The sequence below is a fragment of the Copadichromis virginalis genome, linkage group LG1, assembly GCF_057382275.1.
Source record: "Copadichromis virginalis isolate Kocher_CV1m ecotype Utaka linkage group LG1, C_Virginalis_male_GT1.1, whole genome shotgun sequence".
Lineage (NCBI taxonomy): Eukaryota > Metazoa > Chordata > Actinopteri > Cichliformes > Cichlidae > Copadichromis > Copadichromis virginalis.
The window spans coordinates 4,538,095-4,556,604 of NC_140618.1; the positions used below are offsets into that span (position 1 = coordinate 4,538,095).

At 38.5% G+C, this 18,510-nt stretch overlaps 1 protein-coding gene across 1 annotated transcript in view; it reads right to left on the reverse strand.

Moving 5' to 3' along the window:
• Nucleotides 1–18,510, reverse strand: part of LOC146718174 (neural-cadherin) — a 333,699-nt gene that overhangs the window by 212,402 nt on the left and 102,787 nt on the right. The window contains exon 7 of the mRNA XM_085431334.1: nucleotides 9,194–9,336. Coding sequence (XP_085287460.1) covers nucleotides 9,194–9,336 — 143 coding nt within the window. The remainder of the gene's footprint in view (nucleotides 1–9,193; nucleotides 9,337–18,510) is intronic.

The window sequence follows — 18,510 nt, forward strand, 5'->3', positions numbered from 1 at the left end:
TTTTATTCTGTCAATGTGAAGTTCAGAGCAAGCACAAAGCCCAGAGGGGAGTGACAAACTCAAGCTGATAAACAAGCAGGGAACAAACTCCAAAGAAAGCACATGTGAGAAGGCATATTAACGCTCACATGCTAATGGCTAATGATGATTACACAGAGCTGAAGTGAGGCACAGGTGCACACAATCAGCACAATCACAGTAGAGGAAGAAAAGCTAAATGTAAGACACAGGGACAAATAGCTACCAAAGTAAAACAGGAAGTGACAATTACAGAAACAGGAAAACATGAACACATGAAGGAAATTAGAGGGAGAAGACAAAAAAAGGAACAGAACAACACACTGAAGGAACTAAGTAACGTCCATAACCAGAAGTGAAGTCTGCATATATAATGGAGTGAATGACACTCAGGACATAATGAAACCAAAACAATGAAACAGTGAAAGACAAGCTGACTAAATACTAAAAGAAGAAAAGTACAAGGACCCGACTGCAAACTTAACTATGGAACAAACTGAATATGGAATTAAAGCAATGTCCAAACATAAAACTGTTCAAAAAGAGTTATAAAAATATGATCTTCTCGATCTATAAAGAAAAGGAAAATATTTAAATTAAGTGAATGTCTCTATTTAAAAACAAACAAACAAAAAATTCATGATGTGATATTATAGTATATAGTATATCAGAAATCTGTTCACTATTTTTATTACAAATTATATCAGTAAGGAAGCTGACTAAATATTCACTGATAATTTATGGGACAGGGGTGGGATTAAATAAGTGTATACTTCTTCCCACTCCCTTTCAACATGTAAATTAATCAGAATGTTTTTTTTGTATGTAATTTGTATAGTATTTTTTTTCTCTCTTATTTCTTTTCTAAATGTACTTGTATATTGTTCACATGTTGAAATAAATTACCAATCAATCAATCAATCAAACACCCTGAAGTAAACACACAACTAACAGGAAGCAAAACAACAACAGACCAAGTTGAAACTATAATTCAATAACCATATAAAACAAACTGACCACAAAACAAAATCCCACAGACGAATCCCACGAGAATTGTGACTATTTTTCTAAAAACTTCCCACATGCATCAGATTTTCATTTTAAGAACAGTGCATTCAATGTGTTTGCTCAAGAAATGTATATAATTATGTTAACTTGTTAAAGATTAATTAAACTAGTGTCAGAAAACTAGCTCCAACTCAATCCATTAATTAATGAGAAATACACAACAGTAACACATACTTCATTGTACACACATTTGCACTTGGTTGGTAATTAAAGGGTACTTCAATGAGTCTTCACCTCTCCAGCTCTTCCCTTAGCTGTTATTTCGTTTGAATTAATTCACGAACTGATAAGGGCATCGTTTACAACCAGCCATTATATTGTCACGGGGCTGCACAGCAACAAACTGAACAGTCAGGCTTTTTGATTGGCCAGTGAATTTTCTTGAAAAAAGGCCGTACCTTTATGCCAATATTTCTGGTAATTACAATAAAAAGCATTTAACTGTCCCCCTTTTTTCATGTTGTAAAAAACAAAAAAAGAAAAACGTTGGGAAAGGAGGAAATTCTCCATCTTACTATGAAGTTAAATATTCATACTGACATGGACAAACCCAAGAATGAGGCAAGCCTTTAGTATTAAAGCTATTGTATGAGATGGGAGTCCCTCACAATTATTGCAGAAAAGGTTGTTTCCTTGTATTCCAAGTCCAACTTTTGCTGGTCTTGTAGTTCAAGACCAGCAAAAGTGTTTTAATTATAGGCAGGTTATCCGATGCTTGTATTTCTGACTGCCAGGTGAAGTTTGGCCATTTCAGAAGTTAAATGTATTCATGGCTAAACCTTCCACCTTGTCATATGAACATCTTTACTGTGTGGGACAAAAAAAAAGAAAAAAAAAGAAGAAGAAGCAATTTGCTCATACTCTAAAAAGACAGTAACCTAGATGGTTCTCTCTGAATTTCTCATTATTCCAACCCAAATAGGCTATTGTACGGTGCGTGGCTGGGGCTGATAGGGGTTGCATTGTAGAATTGGCTTACGAGAGACTGAAATACAAAGAAAATAAAGAAAAATGAGGTACAATGAGACTAAAATTAGAACAATTGTTTGTTACAAAAAGAGCAACCAACTGGGGTTGATGAAAACTGGGCACAAAGGATAAATAAAGCATATATCTATTTAAATGCTAATTCTGTTAATATAACACTTAAGAGTGCCAATTTAGCTGGCAAAGGCTGACATATTTTGTTTGTTAAGTAGAGCCCCAGCAATCACCAAAGTCATTACAATTCATCCTCTGGAGACCCCGAATTCCTGTTAATTGGCCATGGCACTCAGAATAGCCAAGAGGTTAAAACCAGATTTGGTTGACTTTACAAGCTTTGGACATATTCAAAGAAATCCTTAGACATGATTTTACATCAATTGTGTTTCATTGTTGAAAGACATCTTCATGTCTTACAATCTGAGCATTTTCCCCCCAAATTTGCTAATGTCCTTAAATAAACCCTTGCTTTGCACTGGTAAAGGCAAACATACTAACAGCAGAAATGGCGTATGTATGTATGCAGATTCCTGATATCAGAAAGTGGGTCTCTTTCAGACCGTGAAGTAAACCTTTCAAAAACATGTATACCAATGCGAAGGATGCATTAAGAGTGTAAGCACTAGTCCACTCTTCTGTCTCTCTTTCCACCCACACTGCTCCAACAGTGCTGCGTAGTGCACTCATGCTTAATGAATTGCGACAGAGGGCCAGATAAATGTGACCAGTTCAGTAAAGGCAGCGGGCAGACACAGAGAGAGGCTATAGCTCGCTCACCATGTTACACGTATAGGGATCACCGGAGGCGCCCCTTAGTCTCATCCCTGCTTTACTCTGCTTTGGGTTGGCATAAACATCTAATAGGGTCTAAAAGCCTCAGATGAGAGAAACACATGCTGGGTAAGTGGTTGAAAATGGGACATGGAAAAGGTTTTAGGACATTCTAAGAACAAAACATACAGTGAGCGTCTGTTCTAATCTATGAGATCTGTGTCCCTGTGCCATTATGGGTAATGGCAGGGTGTGCATGTGTGTGTCTGGTAGTGTTCACTGGCCTGTATGTAGATCTACACATCCTGAACATTCATACATGTAAACATCTGCACATGTTCAGGTTTGCTTATATTGCAGTTATGGATTTTACCATGAAAGTATATGTTTGTCAGACTTGGATCTTATTTATTTTATATATTGTTGTACATATACACAAATTGTTTTATGTACGTGTGCATGTGTATTACTCAAAAAACTACAATAAGTGTTTGCTGCCGTTAACAGGGCCAGCACATATCATAGCCTACTGGAGATGGAAGATGAAGATGTTTCCTTGTGGGTCAGTAAGCATCCGTCACTTCACATGAAGGCAGCCAGGAGGGAGGAAGGATGAGGACGAAGCAAGGGGTGAGTGAGACACAGCAGACAAAGGACACAGTGGGGTGGGGAATGGAGGACAGAGGGAGAGAGGAAGCACTTCCTCCATTCAGCATCATGCAACAAAATCCAGGCTGGAGCCAGGAGAGATAAAAAAAAGTAGAAGCTTTAAAGAAGAGTCAGATGTGGAATAGCGAGGGAGAGAATAACAATATATTTGCCGGGGGGGACCAGGGAGAAGAATGAGGGCAAAAGTATGTGGGTTTGTTACATAAAGCTGGGATCACACACAGGTCAGCGAATCAGACCCAACACAATAGACAGAAGGCAAGCGGTTCAAGAGGAAAGAATAAATAACAGATATAAAACAAGACAACACTATGACACACTTACCTAAGAGGCTTCACTGAAAACAAACTCAGCTACTGAGTTTCCTTCTGTAGGAAATACTGTCTTCCAAAATGCCATAAAACTTGTGAGGGGAAAAGGGAAATGATAGAAGCATGTTTATTGGCTGCAGCATTTCCCCTCAGTTGTCAATAAATAGTTCCTCCCATCCAACAGAGCGGGTGTTTTAGTATTTATGGGTTTTAATAGGAAGAGCGTGATCATCATATTGACCGGCCTGCTCACATCCTAATGGGTGTCTTAAATCTCAGGGAAACACACTGTATTCTGGGGTGAGTTACAGGCAAATTAACATGAAGAGGGAGTCCGCCAAGGCTGCTCCTGCCGGAAGGGAGGAAAATAATCACTTGAATGATTGTCGGACATTTAGGATAGGTGGTGAGAGGGGGGAGCTGGCAACAAGAGGGGAGAAGAGGCAATAAACGATTTTCATCAGTAGCCGAGGGAGAATGAGATGGGCTGGAGAGGGTGGGCGGAATCCAATGTGCTCGCCTTCCATTATAAGAATCATAAAATACTTTTAATGACCAAATATTGGGCTCTTTGAAACTAGATATTGGATCATATTACAAGCATTATGGTTTCACACTTTGGCTCACACACTTTGGTGCAGACAAACTGTGTAATGTCATAGTGTGGATCTACTGTAAATCCATCACAGCTAAAGATGGGCTTATTAAAGGAATGTAATATGATAGTGACACAGAGGGACGGACACTGCAGCATGCTCAAAGCGAGTTGGATTTCTGCAGAAGAAAACGTATGTTACACCTATCCCAATCTTACAATCCATTGGGTATTGTCAGATGTGTGAGCTTCTGGGCGATTAGGCCCATTTTTTAAGCCCATTTCCACTTTAGGTTTCCTGCTCTGTCTGCTGGTCACCATTTATGAATGCAGATAAATTTAAAGAGCTAAATAATTTTCAGACAACAGCTGACATCACATTGTGCTTCTTCTGTTTCCACATAGCCCATATGGCAACTTAAATGTCAGTGCTACCCTGACTAGAAATAGAACACAGTCCTGAAATCTTCCAGTAACAAAAGTCTTGCCTCTTGCCTATAATTTCATCATATTCATATGGAGAAATATGTTCACAGAGATTCCATGTATACTGACTTTTTTTTTTTTACATCATTTATATGTTGGCCAACTGTCTAATTAGTTTACTAATGCAGAATGCATTTTTCGATTTTTTTGTATATGCGATCCAGGTAATTGCATTCCTTCTGGTAACACCTTACAAACGATCTGATTCTCCACATCCCCTCAAAGATTTGCAGAATGATGCTGAATATGGCATTCTGAAGATCAGAACTAAACTTGAAATAATGACGTCAAACATAAACTAAAGATTTTCTGAAACAATTTAAAGCGTGGTTTTAGCATGGATATGAAGTCAAACACTGTCTTCCTGCTCCAGCTACACTCGCCAAATAGCATCCCCATCCTTAATGTCCCAAAGTCTCATTTATTCCAGCCACTAAACTGGTTTGACGCAAGCAAAAAAAGAATGCTAGACACTGAAAACACATTCCAAAGTAATGAATTACTAAATCCAGTAATTACATTACAGTTACAATACTGTCTTTGCGTTACAAAGGTTCTTATGCTATCTGCATGCTAGGTGGATAGAAAGGGGTGATCCGCATTAACTCGCTAACGGTGATTTGCCACGTTAATGCGGTTATGGCATTAACGTCATTTTAACGAGATTAACGCTGACAGCACTACTTAAAATATGTTTGTACTTGAGGAAATTAAAAGAATGCATCAGTAAGAGTTCTCTCAAAGGGAGAAGATGAGTAGCAGCTCTAAACCACTCGGGGAACTAAGGCCAGATGCTTGGGTGGGTTGAGATGTGCCAGCATGTCACAGCATTTGAATAAAATTAAAGAAGAAAAAAAAAGAAAAAAAAGTATATGTAACCATGCATAAAAGGATATATAAAGGAGACAGAAGGAGACTAAAGTAAATCCACAGTGAAATTTTGTAGTAGGAATGTTCGGAATCTGGGTGTGCTTGGCTACACTAGGACTCCTGCACCAAATCAGTTCCATGCAGACCAAGGAGAAGTCAAGCCATACACCTCATACTTGTGGAAAGGGATTGATACTGCAGCAGGATAATGAGCCCAAATGCCCCAAATCGCTTTGCTTCACTACTTGAAGGCCAAAGAAAAGTAGAGAGTGCCGACCATTATGGACTTTTTTCCACATTCACCTGAACTCAACTCCACTTAACGTTTTCAGCGATGCCTGAAAACTGGGGAAGCCAAGGACTCCTGACATCAGAGAAGCTTCTGGAACATTGCAAAAGAATCCTAGCTTAACATGAACGTATTCAGTGAAATTTAATGCCTACCGAGTTGATGCTTTCAACCAGTAAAAGCCAAAAGGTGGACACACCAAACACCATCATCATACTGTGAAAATGCATGTGCATTTTCCAAAGATTTCCTTTTTTACCTATGATGCTAATATTAGTACAACTTGCAAATTGCAAAGAAACAAGCTTTGAGAAGGACTGAAATAAAAAGTAAAATCGATAGCATACTGTATTTCTAAATCACAAAAACAAAAAAAGCAAAGCAAAACATCTTCACATCCACGAAGGAGTCAGTGCATCTTTGTACTAGAGTAAAAATGTTGGTAGTGTAAGTTAGTTGTATCGCTCGGAGTATAAGTGCACACTTATAATAAAGAACATGATTTCTATCATTTTACTGGTTATTTTAGGAACGTGGAAGTATGGAATAATAACAGTGTGCAATACACATACACTTATTCGTCATTTGATTACTAATTTAAGTTACTGTGTTGTGATGTGTCGTGTCATGTTGTGTTGTGTCGTATGTAGTGCCGACGTGGGACAGTTTTCCAATTTCATTGTACTATTGTACTATGTATGACTGTGCAATGACAATAAAGAGTTATCTTAATCTCATCTTAATGTGTTTGGTTTATTTTTGTAACTTTATCCTTTGATCGTATCATATTTATCAACTCTCCCCACCTTTAGCCTGAGCAGAAGCCCAATGTGCCATAAACTCAAATTCAGATAAAGATCCAAACCCTAGCCTTTTCTAGAAAAACATTTTGATACGTTTGAAATTAAATCTGAAATCTGAAAAGAAGCTAAAAACAAAAAAGAGAAGACTGAAAATGACAGCTATCGCTTCATCTCTTCAGCTGAAGGTCCTGAAACTGCTTGTGCTGGTTTACAGTGACAAGTATAAATGTGTGCTGTGCCGAGTAGGTCAGCGAGCAGCCTCTGATCAGAATGACCTTAAGAGAAGAGATGAAAATGAAGAAACTGATAACGGCTAAATTGATCAGTATATGCCAACTATAAATAATGTGTATATGAGACATTGGCATCTATTTTGCATGAAAACAGGTTAGCTTGAAGGGCACTTGGGAATGAAATTCAGCTAACACTCCTTTTTGTCAGTTTTAAGGAACGTGATCCCGATCTAGAGTCTTCCACTGTCCATGCACGTCTAGCATGTCTTCACCAAGTGTCATGAATTTGGCTCAATTAGTTTTTGCGAGGTGTCAACATTAACTTTTCCCATATAGCAAACCTCGCACGCTGTCAGTTTGAGAAAGCCTGAAAGAAACTTGAATTAAAAAGTGAACTTTTGATGACAGGCAAAAATTAGGTCAGTGTGACAAAACCCGAGCAGAGCCAACAATCTAAATGGCAAAGAGTCATCTTCTGATAGGTGACGAAATCGAGTTATTGCTACAAATCTTTTCTTTGCTTGATAAAATGGCCGCTGCTATCAGCTGACAGTGAATGTCATTGCAGGTGAACAGAGGAAATTGCGCCTTGAAGTTGAGTAATTGAATTTGTAAAAGTCATCGTATTAGCCTGTGATGTGAAATGCAGATTCAAAGGGGGTTTCAATTTACAAAAAGGGTCGAACCGCAATGAAATTGCCACTATTACGGCTCCCGGACACACACAAAACACACACTGTGTCATTAACACAGCTTCCCATTTCATATTGCTCCTGGCATTACTGCATGTGTGACTATAAACCTCAGATGGTATTTTGTTACTGAGGGACTGTGAAAATGGTCTTCACACTTTGGCTGGTAATTCTAATGTCTTTATGACACGACCTGTCAGAATTTCAATATCTTTTACAAAGCTGCTAGCAGTAAGAGGAGCGCCAGTGAAGCATCCTCATCCACTGAACAGTAGCTGTGGTGAAGGACATTAAACCAAAACATACACTATAAAGCATATTTTCAAGACCCCTGGGGCCACACTTGACAAAATACAGAGCTTTTATATTTATATGGTGTATGTAAATAGAGCAGGGAAGAAACACTGCAAAGCAAGGTGAAAATAACTGTGGAAAGAGAACACTTTGTGGATGTTTCAGGGTTTGTGCTAAATGGGTGAAGAGCAAAATAATAACAGAGCCCCAAGCAGCCTGAGGTTCTAGGATTCTTCCCCTAAAATCTTAAGCAGCAAGATAAAAATAATTCATCATGCACCACCATGGAGCAGGTAAATGTATCTCAAACATGTAGTCTCCTTGAGCTTTAAAAAAACAAAAAAAGACAGGCAATGAAACCGTCACTCACATTCACTCGCACATTAAAACCTAGTGGCAATTTGGATTTTCCCACAAGCTGCATGTCTTTGGATGGTGAGAGGAAGCCGGAGTATCCGGAGGGAACCCACACAAACACGGGGAGCACATGCAAATTCCACAGAGAAAGACCCCGGCCTGATGTTGGAATTGAACTCAGGACGTTCTTGCTGTGCGGCAACAGTGCTAACCACCGTGCCACCGTGCTGAGAAAACTCATATGAAACACATATTTGAAGGGCGGGGTGTTTGCACAAGTTCTTAATTCTTCTCTGTACATAATCTACATGTAGAAGACAAAAAATATTCTGCTTTTCCTTATTTTCTGTTATGTGTCTGCTTTTAAACATAGATAGTTTGAAAGTTTCCAAGAGTAAGGCATCTCTGTGAGGTAAAAACTGTTAAACTTAAACTGCAAGCCAGATATCCTTAGACAGCTCTGTCGGTCAGCACAGAAGCCCCACCCACTTCCAGTTCCAACCTCCTCTTTTCTAGCTGCAGCCTATCAGAAGAAAGGGGAGGGGCAAGATGAATAAACCATTTTGCTCAGACAGAAGATGAACTGAGGGGCTGCAAGACGGCCCAGTGTAGGACAAATAAGGATTGCTTTTGAAGGATGAATCATGTAGCAGTTTTCAAAAATACAAATATGGAGTTGGAAACAAGCAGTTGTTAAAAGAATATTCAACATTAATGATCGAATGAAAACTACAAACAGTCCAGTTATCAAACCTTTTTGGTTGTCAATGACAAAGTTGCCCTCCTCATTTCCTGTGGTGATCTTATACGTGATCCCATCACCATCGGGGTCCTTTGCCAGCACCGTAGCAACCAATGTGTTGGGGCCTGCGTCCTCTGAGACAAACGTCCGATATCTGATAAAACACACAAAAACAAGAGCACAATAAGCACCTCAACTACACACATGGTGAAAATGAGATACATTCAACAGCTGCATTGTCAATTTTCAAATCTATTTCATCTAATCCATACAGGACCAGCAGTTCAATCCGCCACGTAGAACAAAACAGCTCATAAGGAAGCTCGTAAAAAATATTGACTCATATGAATTGTAACTGTGTCACACACGGTCTGTATTATCAACCAAATGCACCACCTTCTCTACATATCATAGATCTCTTATTGTATTTGCAATTTAGTTATGAAAATGATGAGCCCTACTTGCCATAACTGCTGAGGAAACACTAAAAATCGCAGGTTTACTACATTGTTGTTTAAAGAATGGAGACAAAATTAGAGCAACAATTGGAAGAATGTGAAGTTAAGGAAAAAGTGCATTTTCCATTTTTTCCCCAAAACATTTTGTCTATATTCGACTGTATAATAAGCAAAAATGGCTCAATCCTCCTGCCTGGCATTACGTCATCATGTGTTGCCTACTGTCACCAAAGAGAGCTTCATCACATGTTTACAGCTACATCCATAAAGGGCCTGACTGTGTAAGTGGTTCTCAGTTTTAAGTCAGCAGTAATAACAGTGGAACATATCTGGAGCCACTCTCAAACACAGTGAATCAACAACATGTAACAGAGGTGTGTTAAAGGCCACTTGTTTAATGAGAGAAATCTATTTTCTGAATGCAGCTTTGCACATTCCATGTCATACCAGATAGTTAATTGCTTCCTCCTTGAGCCCCAGGTGTTAATCAGTCCCTGAGCAGATGCAAATATGTAAGCCAGCAGATTCCTGAGCAGCAGCATACAGGGGAGGAGAAATAACTCAGAAATTCACTTTTAGATGCAATTCGCATAAAAAAAAGAATCGTATAGCAACTTACATATAGAAAGTAATCTTATGATTATTCCTACAATAAAACAAGACTGAGCAGGCATGAGTAGCTGTCAGCACAGTACTCACAAATTCTTCAACACTCCAGAGGACACTCGTGACTGAACACTAATCAAATTTCAAAGGTCTGCACGTCTGTCGCTCAAGGGAAATGGCAAAGAAGAGATTCTTGCAGAGGTGAAGGGTAAACATCACCTTAGACAGAAATGCTTTCACAGTTCTGCTTAAAGCTTTTAAACATTTAAGGGTGCATCCCTTGTAAGCAAGTGTGCATATCTAACCATGAGGTCAAAGACAAAGGCCTCATCTAACATATCAATTAATATCATACAGGGATGCGATTAAGGGAAAAACTCAAAAAAGGGTCTCTCTTTTACAAATACTGTGCCTTTGCTGTGGCACTTCAGAATCTGGCCTAGACACATCCCATTTGCATGATTAATCCCTGAGATGTTGAAAACTCTCCTAGAGTCCATCTCTACTGCACATCTGTATAAGCTACCTCCCTGACCTGCATGTTAGGGCCAACACCTAAGCTATGAAGTCCAAAGAACTCTATTTACACGTCCGTGACAAACTGAGGCAAAACACAGATCAGTGCAATAGTATGAGACCATCTCTATAGCTCAGAGTGTTCTCAAGAACACTCTGGTCTCAATAATTGTGAAATGGAAAAAACACCAGGACTCTACAGAGATGGCCATCTGGCCAAACTCTGAAAATTAGGTCCTTGTTCAGAGGTGACCAGGGACCCAACAGTCACTCTAGCAGAGCTTCATAAGTCCTCTACAGAGATGAGAGACCTTGCTGGAAGGATAACCGTCTCAGTAGCACTCCATCACTCGGGCCTTTGTGGTGAGGCAGCTAGACGGAAGCCACTCTGCGTTAAAGCCACTTGACAGACTGTGTGGAGTTTCCGAATGAATTTAAAGGACTCTGAACACAATAGAAATTATTCTCTGGTCTGATGAATCAAAAACTTTTTGGGCTTGGTGTCTGGCTGATAATGTCTTTACTGTGAAAAGTGGTATGACATCGTAGCGGTGCTTCTCTTGGACACAGTCACTGAGAAGGCAAAAAAATCTGCTTTATAGTGCACGTGATGACTGCCCCAGACCGCTCATCCCCACAAAGGAGCAATCCTTTTAAGGAAACACTGATGCAAGTCAAGGCATTTAAATCAGTTTAAAGCGTATATTTACATGTGCATGTATAAGTTATTAATTTGATGTGATGTATATTTGCTATCAGGCTTCACATACCAAGCTCAGTGCAGCTTTTTGCTATGAAATTCTGCTTCAGTTTTTATCTTTGTAGCTTTGTGTAACACTGTGAACTTCAGCTTTGAACTCTTCTATGGCCTTGCTCATACATCTCTAAACCACTCATGTGCTTGAAAGCAAAACTTTTCTTTAAAGGTTGACCCTTTCAACTTGTTAAGATGAAACTGACCCTCTACATTCTTTAAACATATTTCAGCTGCCTTTATGTAAATAGCTGATCATTACATAATGCATGCCACCTTCTCTGGGTGGTTAGTGCTACATAAAGAACTGCCTTGGCATCAAGACTAGAAACATCTGAATAAATAAAACTGCAAATATTTAATGGAAGACCTCATGATTACTATAAAAATTAACCATACTGGTGGTTAAATGACGACGATGAGTCTCAAGTAGGGCTGCTCGATTATGGCAAAAATGATAATCACGATTATTTTCACTGAAATTGAGATCACGATTATTTGACGATATTTATTTAACCCTTTAAGACCTACTATAGAACCAAGTCCACCAGAGCTTATATTATTTTTTTTACATGTTGTAGTGCCATTTGTGGGAGCATTTCAAGTTGCTATACATCAATACAACTGTTATAGCCCATATTTTAATAATATATATGCATTAAGTCCATAGTAATTACATAAATTGCAAAAAAGTGCAATAAACTACAAAAAAAATTGAAAATCGCTTTTGTTTTGTTTACATATATTTCTACTTGGAGAAATTTAAGAGGCTTATCCCTCAAAACTTTAAATACAATAAAGTTGCAAAAAATAGTTTCCCACCACAGGAAATTTATTTTGAGTGTCTTCATAGTTTTATTTTGGAGATACAGCAATTTTTATATACTGCAGGAAAAACAAAAAACAATCCTATGATGCAAATTTGCAAAGAAAACAGCAGGTGCATCATTTCACTGTGGGAAGTGTTACGAACAGCTGATAGGATCGGCAAAGCGTGTTTCTGGAATATTATGTTTTTGTTCCTGCAAGCGCTTTTTATGCAATTTTTGCAAAGCTTTATGTGGAACGAAACCGTGACCTAGGACAAGCTGATGGCATCAGATGTAAGTACAACTCCTCCGGTTTCATATGCAAAACAAATTATTGCGCTAGCTTACACGGTTCAGGTTCTACAGGGATTTAAAAATAGTTACGCAAAACGGAGCGTGCTGCTCTGACCGGCTTTAAAGGGTTAACAATGACTTTAAAAAAATAATATAAAATAGTGTGCAACACCACTGAAGTTTTTTTTACCTCTCTTTTCAACCAACGGCAGTCACTCTCCTCTCCAAATAACTTCTGCTTAGCTTTCCGAGCTTCCCTCGGGTCCTCTTAATCAGCGGTCTCCACCCTTTTTTGCGCCACGGACGGTTTATGCCCGACAATATTTTCACAGACGGCCTTTAAGGTGTCACGGATAAATGAGGGAGGGGCTAATAATCGGCTCAGTCATTTTTAATGATCGTTGAAAGCCCAGATCGTAATCGTGATTAAAATTCGATTAATTGAGCAGCCCTAGTCTCAAGCAAATTTTTAAAGATGAGTTACATTTTTCACAATGTGAGTTTACAGGCTTGGCAGCTTGCTGAACTCAGATTAAAACAATACAATAAAAATTAAAATGGGAGAAATATGCACTTTTCATTTAACTGACTAGAAATAATAGTGATAATTAATAAAAATCATAATCTCAGCCTTTAATCTGTCTGAAAATCGCAGCCTGTAATGTGTGAAAAACCTGACAAAGTACTTGGTTGTTGAGTTTTACTGGTGTTCTGACATGCAGACAGTTTTATTTTAGTTGTTTGAGTATTTTCAGATATTAATTTGTGTGACTTCTGTCACAACCAAAATACCAACATGGTATTTGGAAATCCAGATGGTGTGATTTTCATACAGACACTTCTCTTTCTAGGAAAGGAAAGATGAGATGCAGTATTTGCAAACAGCTTCATCCGTGTTCATCCTGTTTGTCTACAACTTGCAAATACAGAGCACAGCAGCATTTCCAAGTTGCGTCTTAGAAGAGTAACGTTTAAACTGGATCTCCATTCATCCGGTTGTGTCAGCTGCAGAATCAGCTATCTACAGGTCTTCAGAGAATCTATGAAAGAAGACGAGTGTTCCTAGCAAATTATTTCCTATTCAGCTAAACAGAAATATTCAGAAACAATATGGGCGTAGCCTTGTTTTGTTGCAGGTTAACACACACATGCTAAGGTGACTGGGTTATATGCCAGTCATATTAAAATACAACCATATTTTCATTTTCTAGAACTTCAAGATTACTAAAAAGCCACTCTGGCTTTACAAGATGCCATCTGTCCCACTTTCACGCAGCTGCTGTACACCTCAGGGAATTAGTCAAGGGTCTGTTTTAGCTCCAGTGTAGCATAGACTGTCTGGGCTGCAGATCCAGCTAGTGACAGGTTGCTGTGCAGCAGAAAGGTTAAATAGCATTATGATTTAGTAGTTTTATTGTTGCACTTGATTAATGTCGTCCAACCAGTTGCAGTTGCTAATTGTGCGGTGGCTCTGACAAAACAGTAGAGCTGCATGTGTGCAAAAGAGAGGCGAGAGGAGGGAGATGGGCACTGTGACATGCATCAAATGATATTTACTCATATGTAGCAATGGATGTTTAAAGTTACCTTAATTAGTGGGCATTAGTGGACAACAAGTAAAACAGTATAAAGTCACAATTTAAGTCTGACGCCATTTAAATTGATTTTTTACAAGTTGCCCAAAATGAGCAAAATGATTGCTTAATCAAACGTATTAGCTTGCATTAGCTAACTTACTGTAACAGCTAGAGCTTGTCTCTTAAAGAAGTCCATACACCTGGCCAACTTAAAGTTAGTGAGTGAACTGGTGGACCCTTGTTTTAGGAAGGTATGAAATAATAGCATCCCAGACTACCTGCAGCACAAAAAATGACATTACGTCACATTGTGAAGTCCTTTCATATATTATTTACTCACTCGGGATATTTGACATACACTTTTCCCCACAGGGCACCATCTCTGCCAGAAAGGAGCAGACTAAGGAGAAGTCCTTATCACCACAGACTGCTAACCAACAGCTACTGCCTCATCTGTGTGTGCACTTAAAGGCAAGACTCAAAGATCTGCTATTTCTGCTGTCATTCATCAATGACTCATTGCCTGCCCACATGAGTGTGCACATTCAAAATGCAGGTCTAGTAACTGTGACAGGCTGATTTAAAAATATATCCGCCTGTCACTCTAGTGGTGGACTATTTATTTTTCACTGAAAACAAGGTACTTTTATTTGGAGATGAACACTGATCATATTCTGTCAGTGCAGTCTTTCTGCCTCTGTTGGACTAGTTCTGCCTGGGGAGATGTCTGATGTGCCACTCATTTGCTCGTTTGTAAAGTGTTGTTGCAGCTTCTGAGTAATTTCAGCTCATACTCTACAAGCCGTGCACTTCCCTACAGATCAATACTCAAGTCAGGTAAGGGGAGATGCTGTGCTTTGTTTCTTTATTATGCAGTCTCTAAGAGCACATAGGCCACATTGATCAACTGGCTTACACTTGTGGTCTAAGGAAGCTATTTGAAAGATCATTAGATAATTGCTTGTATTTATCTCACCTGAAAGCCGGAAAGAACTGAGGCCTACTTGTGCAATTCTGTCTGCAATTGGATGTCAAAATTACAGCTGATGTCTGTGCAGCTGAATTTATGCATGACTCCTTCACAGAGTCTAGTAAACCTCTTTTGTCCCTACATGAACTCGACTTCTGCATTTCAGATACAGACAGAGTAACCATTATGGATTCAAATGTAGGCAGCTTACAATCAGGTTTATGATTACAACAAGGCCGAAATGGTTACATTAGCTGATGTCGGTGTGTATTTGACAGCACAGCACATCAGCTTTTTGAAACTTCAACCATCTGTGGCTACATTTCCATAGAGCCAACCTTCCAATTGCAATCAGTTTAAAAGCACTAACAAAACAAGAATACTCTATAAATACATCTAAATTAGAATAAAGTAGACCAAATGATTTTGGAGGAATTAAATAATCATTTGGATTAGAAGAAAAACAATGTAAACAACTGTGCAAATCTTCAATTCGGCAACATTTCTTTTCATGCTAAGAAGTTAGTATTAGTACAGACAAACAGGAGTACATTTCTTGCCTTAAAAAAAAGCACTGAACTATTCCTTTGTGGAGAGTGTTTAAAGGAAAACCAAAGGATTTTATTGTTTCTAGTGCAAAACTGAATATGTTTATAGGGTTCAACCTTTATTGAGAAGAGATTAAGTGACTTTTAAACTTTGTCAATTATCATCTTGCAAATGGAACTTGAGAAAGTAATCTCAGGAGTAAGTTTATTCAGTAGTTATTTCTTAGCTTTTGATGATTATTTTACATATATTGAAAACTTGTACAGAGGTTTTTGATGAGACAGTGATCATCACTAAACAATGCATATCCCTTTCCTCCTGGACAGGATTAAAGAATGACCTATATGTACATTGCGAGCCATTAAAGTTAATATATTGAGCTAAGAATGATGTAAAGTTCATAAATACATATAGAAGTAATATTCCACTGTTATGGCAATTTCTGAGTTTTCTTTTCAGGACAAATTCTAAGCTGATCTTTGGTGACACTTAAATCAGTCTAACCCTAAACGCTTTCAAGCAGATGCTCGTCCACTGCATGAACAACTGCCTCTGTGAGTGTTGTAAAAAATATAGGGCAGAGAAAGGAGAGGCCAGATCACTGCGAGGGAATCCAAAGAGAAGCAGTTATACTACAATAAGATGCATTTTGCAATCATGCTGGGGCTCTACCACAACTCTAATTTGGCCCAATCGATGTTTCAATTAAATGAAAAAGGCCTCACACACACACACCGACACACTAATTACTTTTTAAACTTTTTGTTTTACAATGTGGTTTGTTTTTATTGTGTTGATCTGGGGAGAATAGTTGGCGTCCCTTAGGCTGATGCCTGATGTCACTTGTGTAAATTAATTACAGAATTTAATTATAAAATTTTATTTTAGTTTATCCAGATAAATCGTAGATGAAGAAAGGAAGGGGGACATGGGGATAATGGAGAGTTTGTGTGTGTGTGTGTGTGTGTGTGTGCGCGCTGATCCCTCCAACTGCTGCTTACTGTGTGTTTATTTAGCCCACTGTATAAATTCCCATTCATCTGTACGTAATTATATTAATAACCACTCTGTCATACTGCTGTATAGAAATGCAAAGATGAGCAGAGCTGATACCTGAGTTCTGACAGCAACAAAAAAAGCTGATTTCCAGTCAGAACCTCAGAGGAAAGCAGTGTTGAATGCATGGCTGATGGTCTGTTGCAATCCTACTGGGTTTGTAATAACATGATGTAAGCAGGATCTCCAACTGCTGATACAAAGATTCGGTTTTTTAATAAATATAAAAGTGGTGGATTAGAAATGGGAATATGTTGTATTAATATTCCTCACATTTGCTGTGTTGTGGTCCAGTGTTTGAAAGCACACTTAGCTCCATTCTTACTACATTTTAGAGTCAGGGGGGAAAAACAGTGATGAAAGGCAACTGTGAAAATGTAATGCATAGGTATAATTACAGGGGGACTTTTACTTTTAAAAAAGATACCTGATATCAAAGCCTACTTACACTGGTGACTGACAATGATCTGAAACCTGTTTAAGTGATTTCCTGGTACCCCACATGCTTTAGGGGCATATTCAGATCTCTCAGCTTGATAAGCTGATTTTGAATCTGAAAGTAGAAATGTTTATACCCATTCAGTTAGATATATCTTGCTAGTAATGGGATAGAAACTACATTTGCTTTATGAACTGCCTTAATTATTCATGGCATAGAGTCAGTGAGGTATTGAAAACATTCATCAGAGATTTTGGTAGCGTCACATAGTTAATGTAGAATTGCTGGCTACACATCCACGATGTGAATCTCCTGTTCCAACACATCCTAAAAGGTGCTCTATTGGATTGAGATCTGGTGACTGTGGAGGCCATTTGAACACAATGAGATCTGAGACATGGTATGTTACCCTGCTTCAAGGAGACATTTACATTTCCTTCATAAACAGGAGGTAGACATGGCCAGCAACTTTTTTGACTTTTCTTGCCTTGATGCCAGGTCTCTCTTGGAAATGAGGTTTTTAATCTCAATAGGATTTTTACCTGGATAAATAAAGGAATAAAACATTACTCTTTTGGGCTCTTAACATATTAAGAGCCCAAAAGTGTCACCACTGGGTAATGGATCCATGATGTCAATCAATCAATCAATCAAAGCTTTATTCGTCACATGCAGGTTGCCCTGAAGTGAAATGGGACCCCCCCGACCTTACACATATAGCACAAACATTACATGGGGATACAGGTCATCTTGTTTACATAAAATTCTGACCCTACCATCTAAATCAAGACTCATCAGTTCATCATTATTCTCTGACCTCTGGCATCAACAGCGAATTTTCACCTAAGGAACTGCCGCTCACCAGATGCTTTCTGTTTTTCATTCTCTCTAATCCCAAGAGATGACTGTGTGGGAAAATCCCAGCAGATCAGCAGTTTCTGAAATAATCAGACTAGCCTGTTTTTGGCACCACTTAAATCACCTTTCTTCTCCATTCTGATGCTCAGTTTGAACTTCCTTAATAAAGTGGTTGATGAGCGTATATTTGTTCTATTGCAAATGGTCCCTTTCTGAGTGCTTTCCTCGACATGTTTTATTCAATTCAATTTTATTTATACATTTTATTGTCTTTTCATTATTTTGAAATGAGCATGACTAAGTAACAAAAAGATGAGGGAAAGAATAACATTACTACATATAGGATTTAATCATGAATTGCTGTTATTTTAAATACAGAATTCCCACTGGATGCTTAAACAGCAAAAACAATGTGTCTTCATGTTGACCTTCACAGTAACAC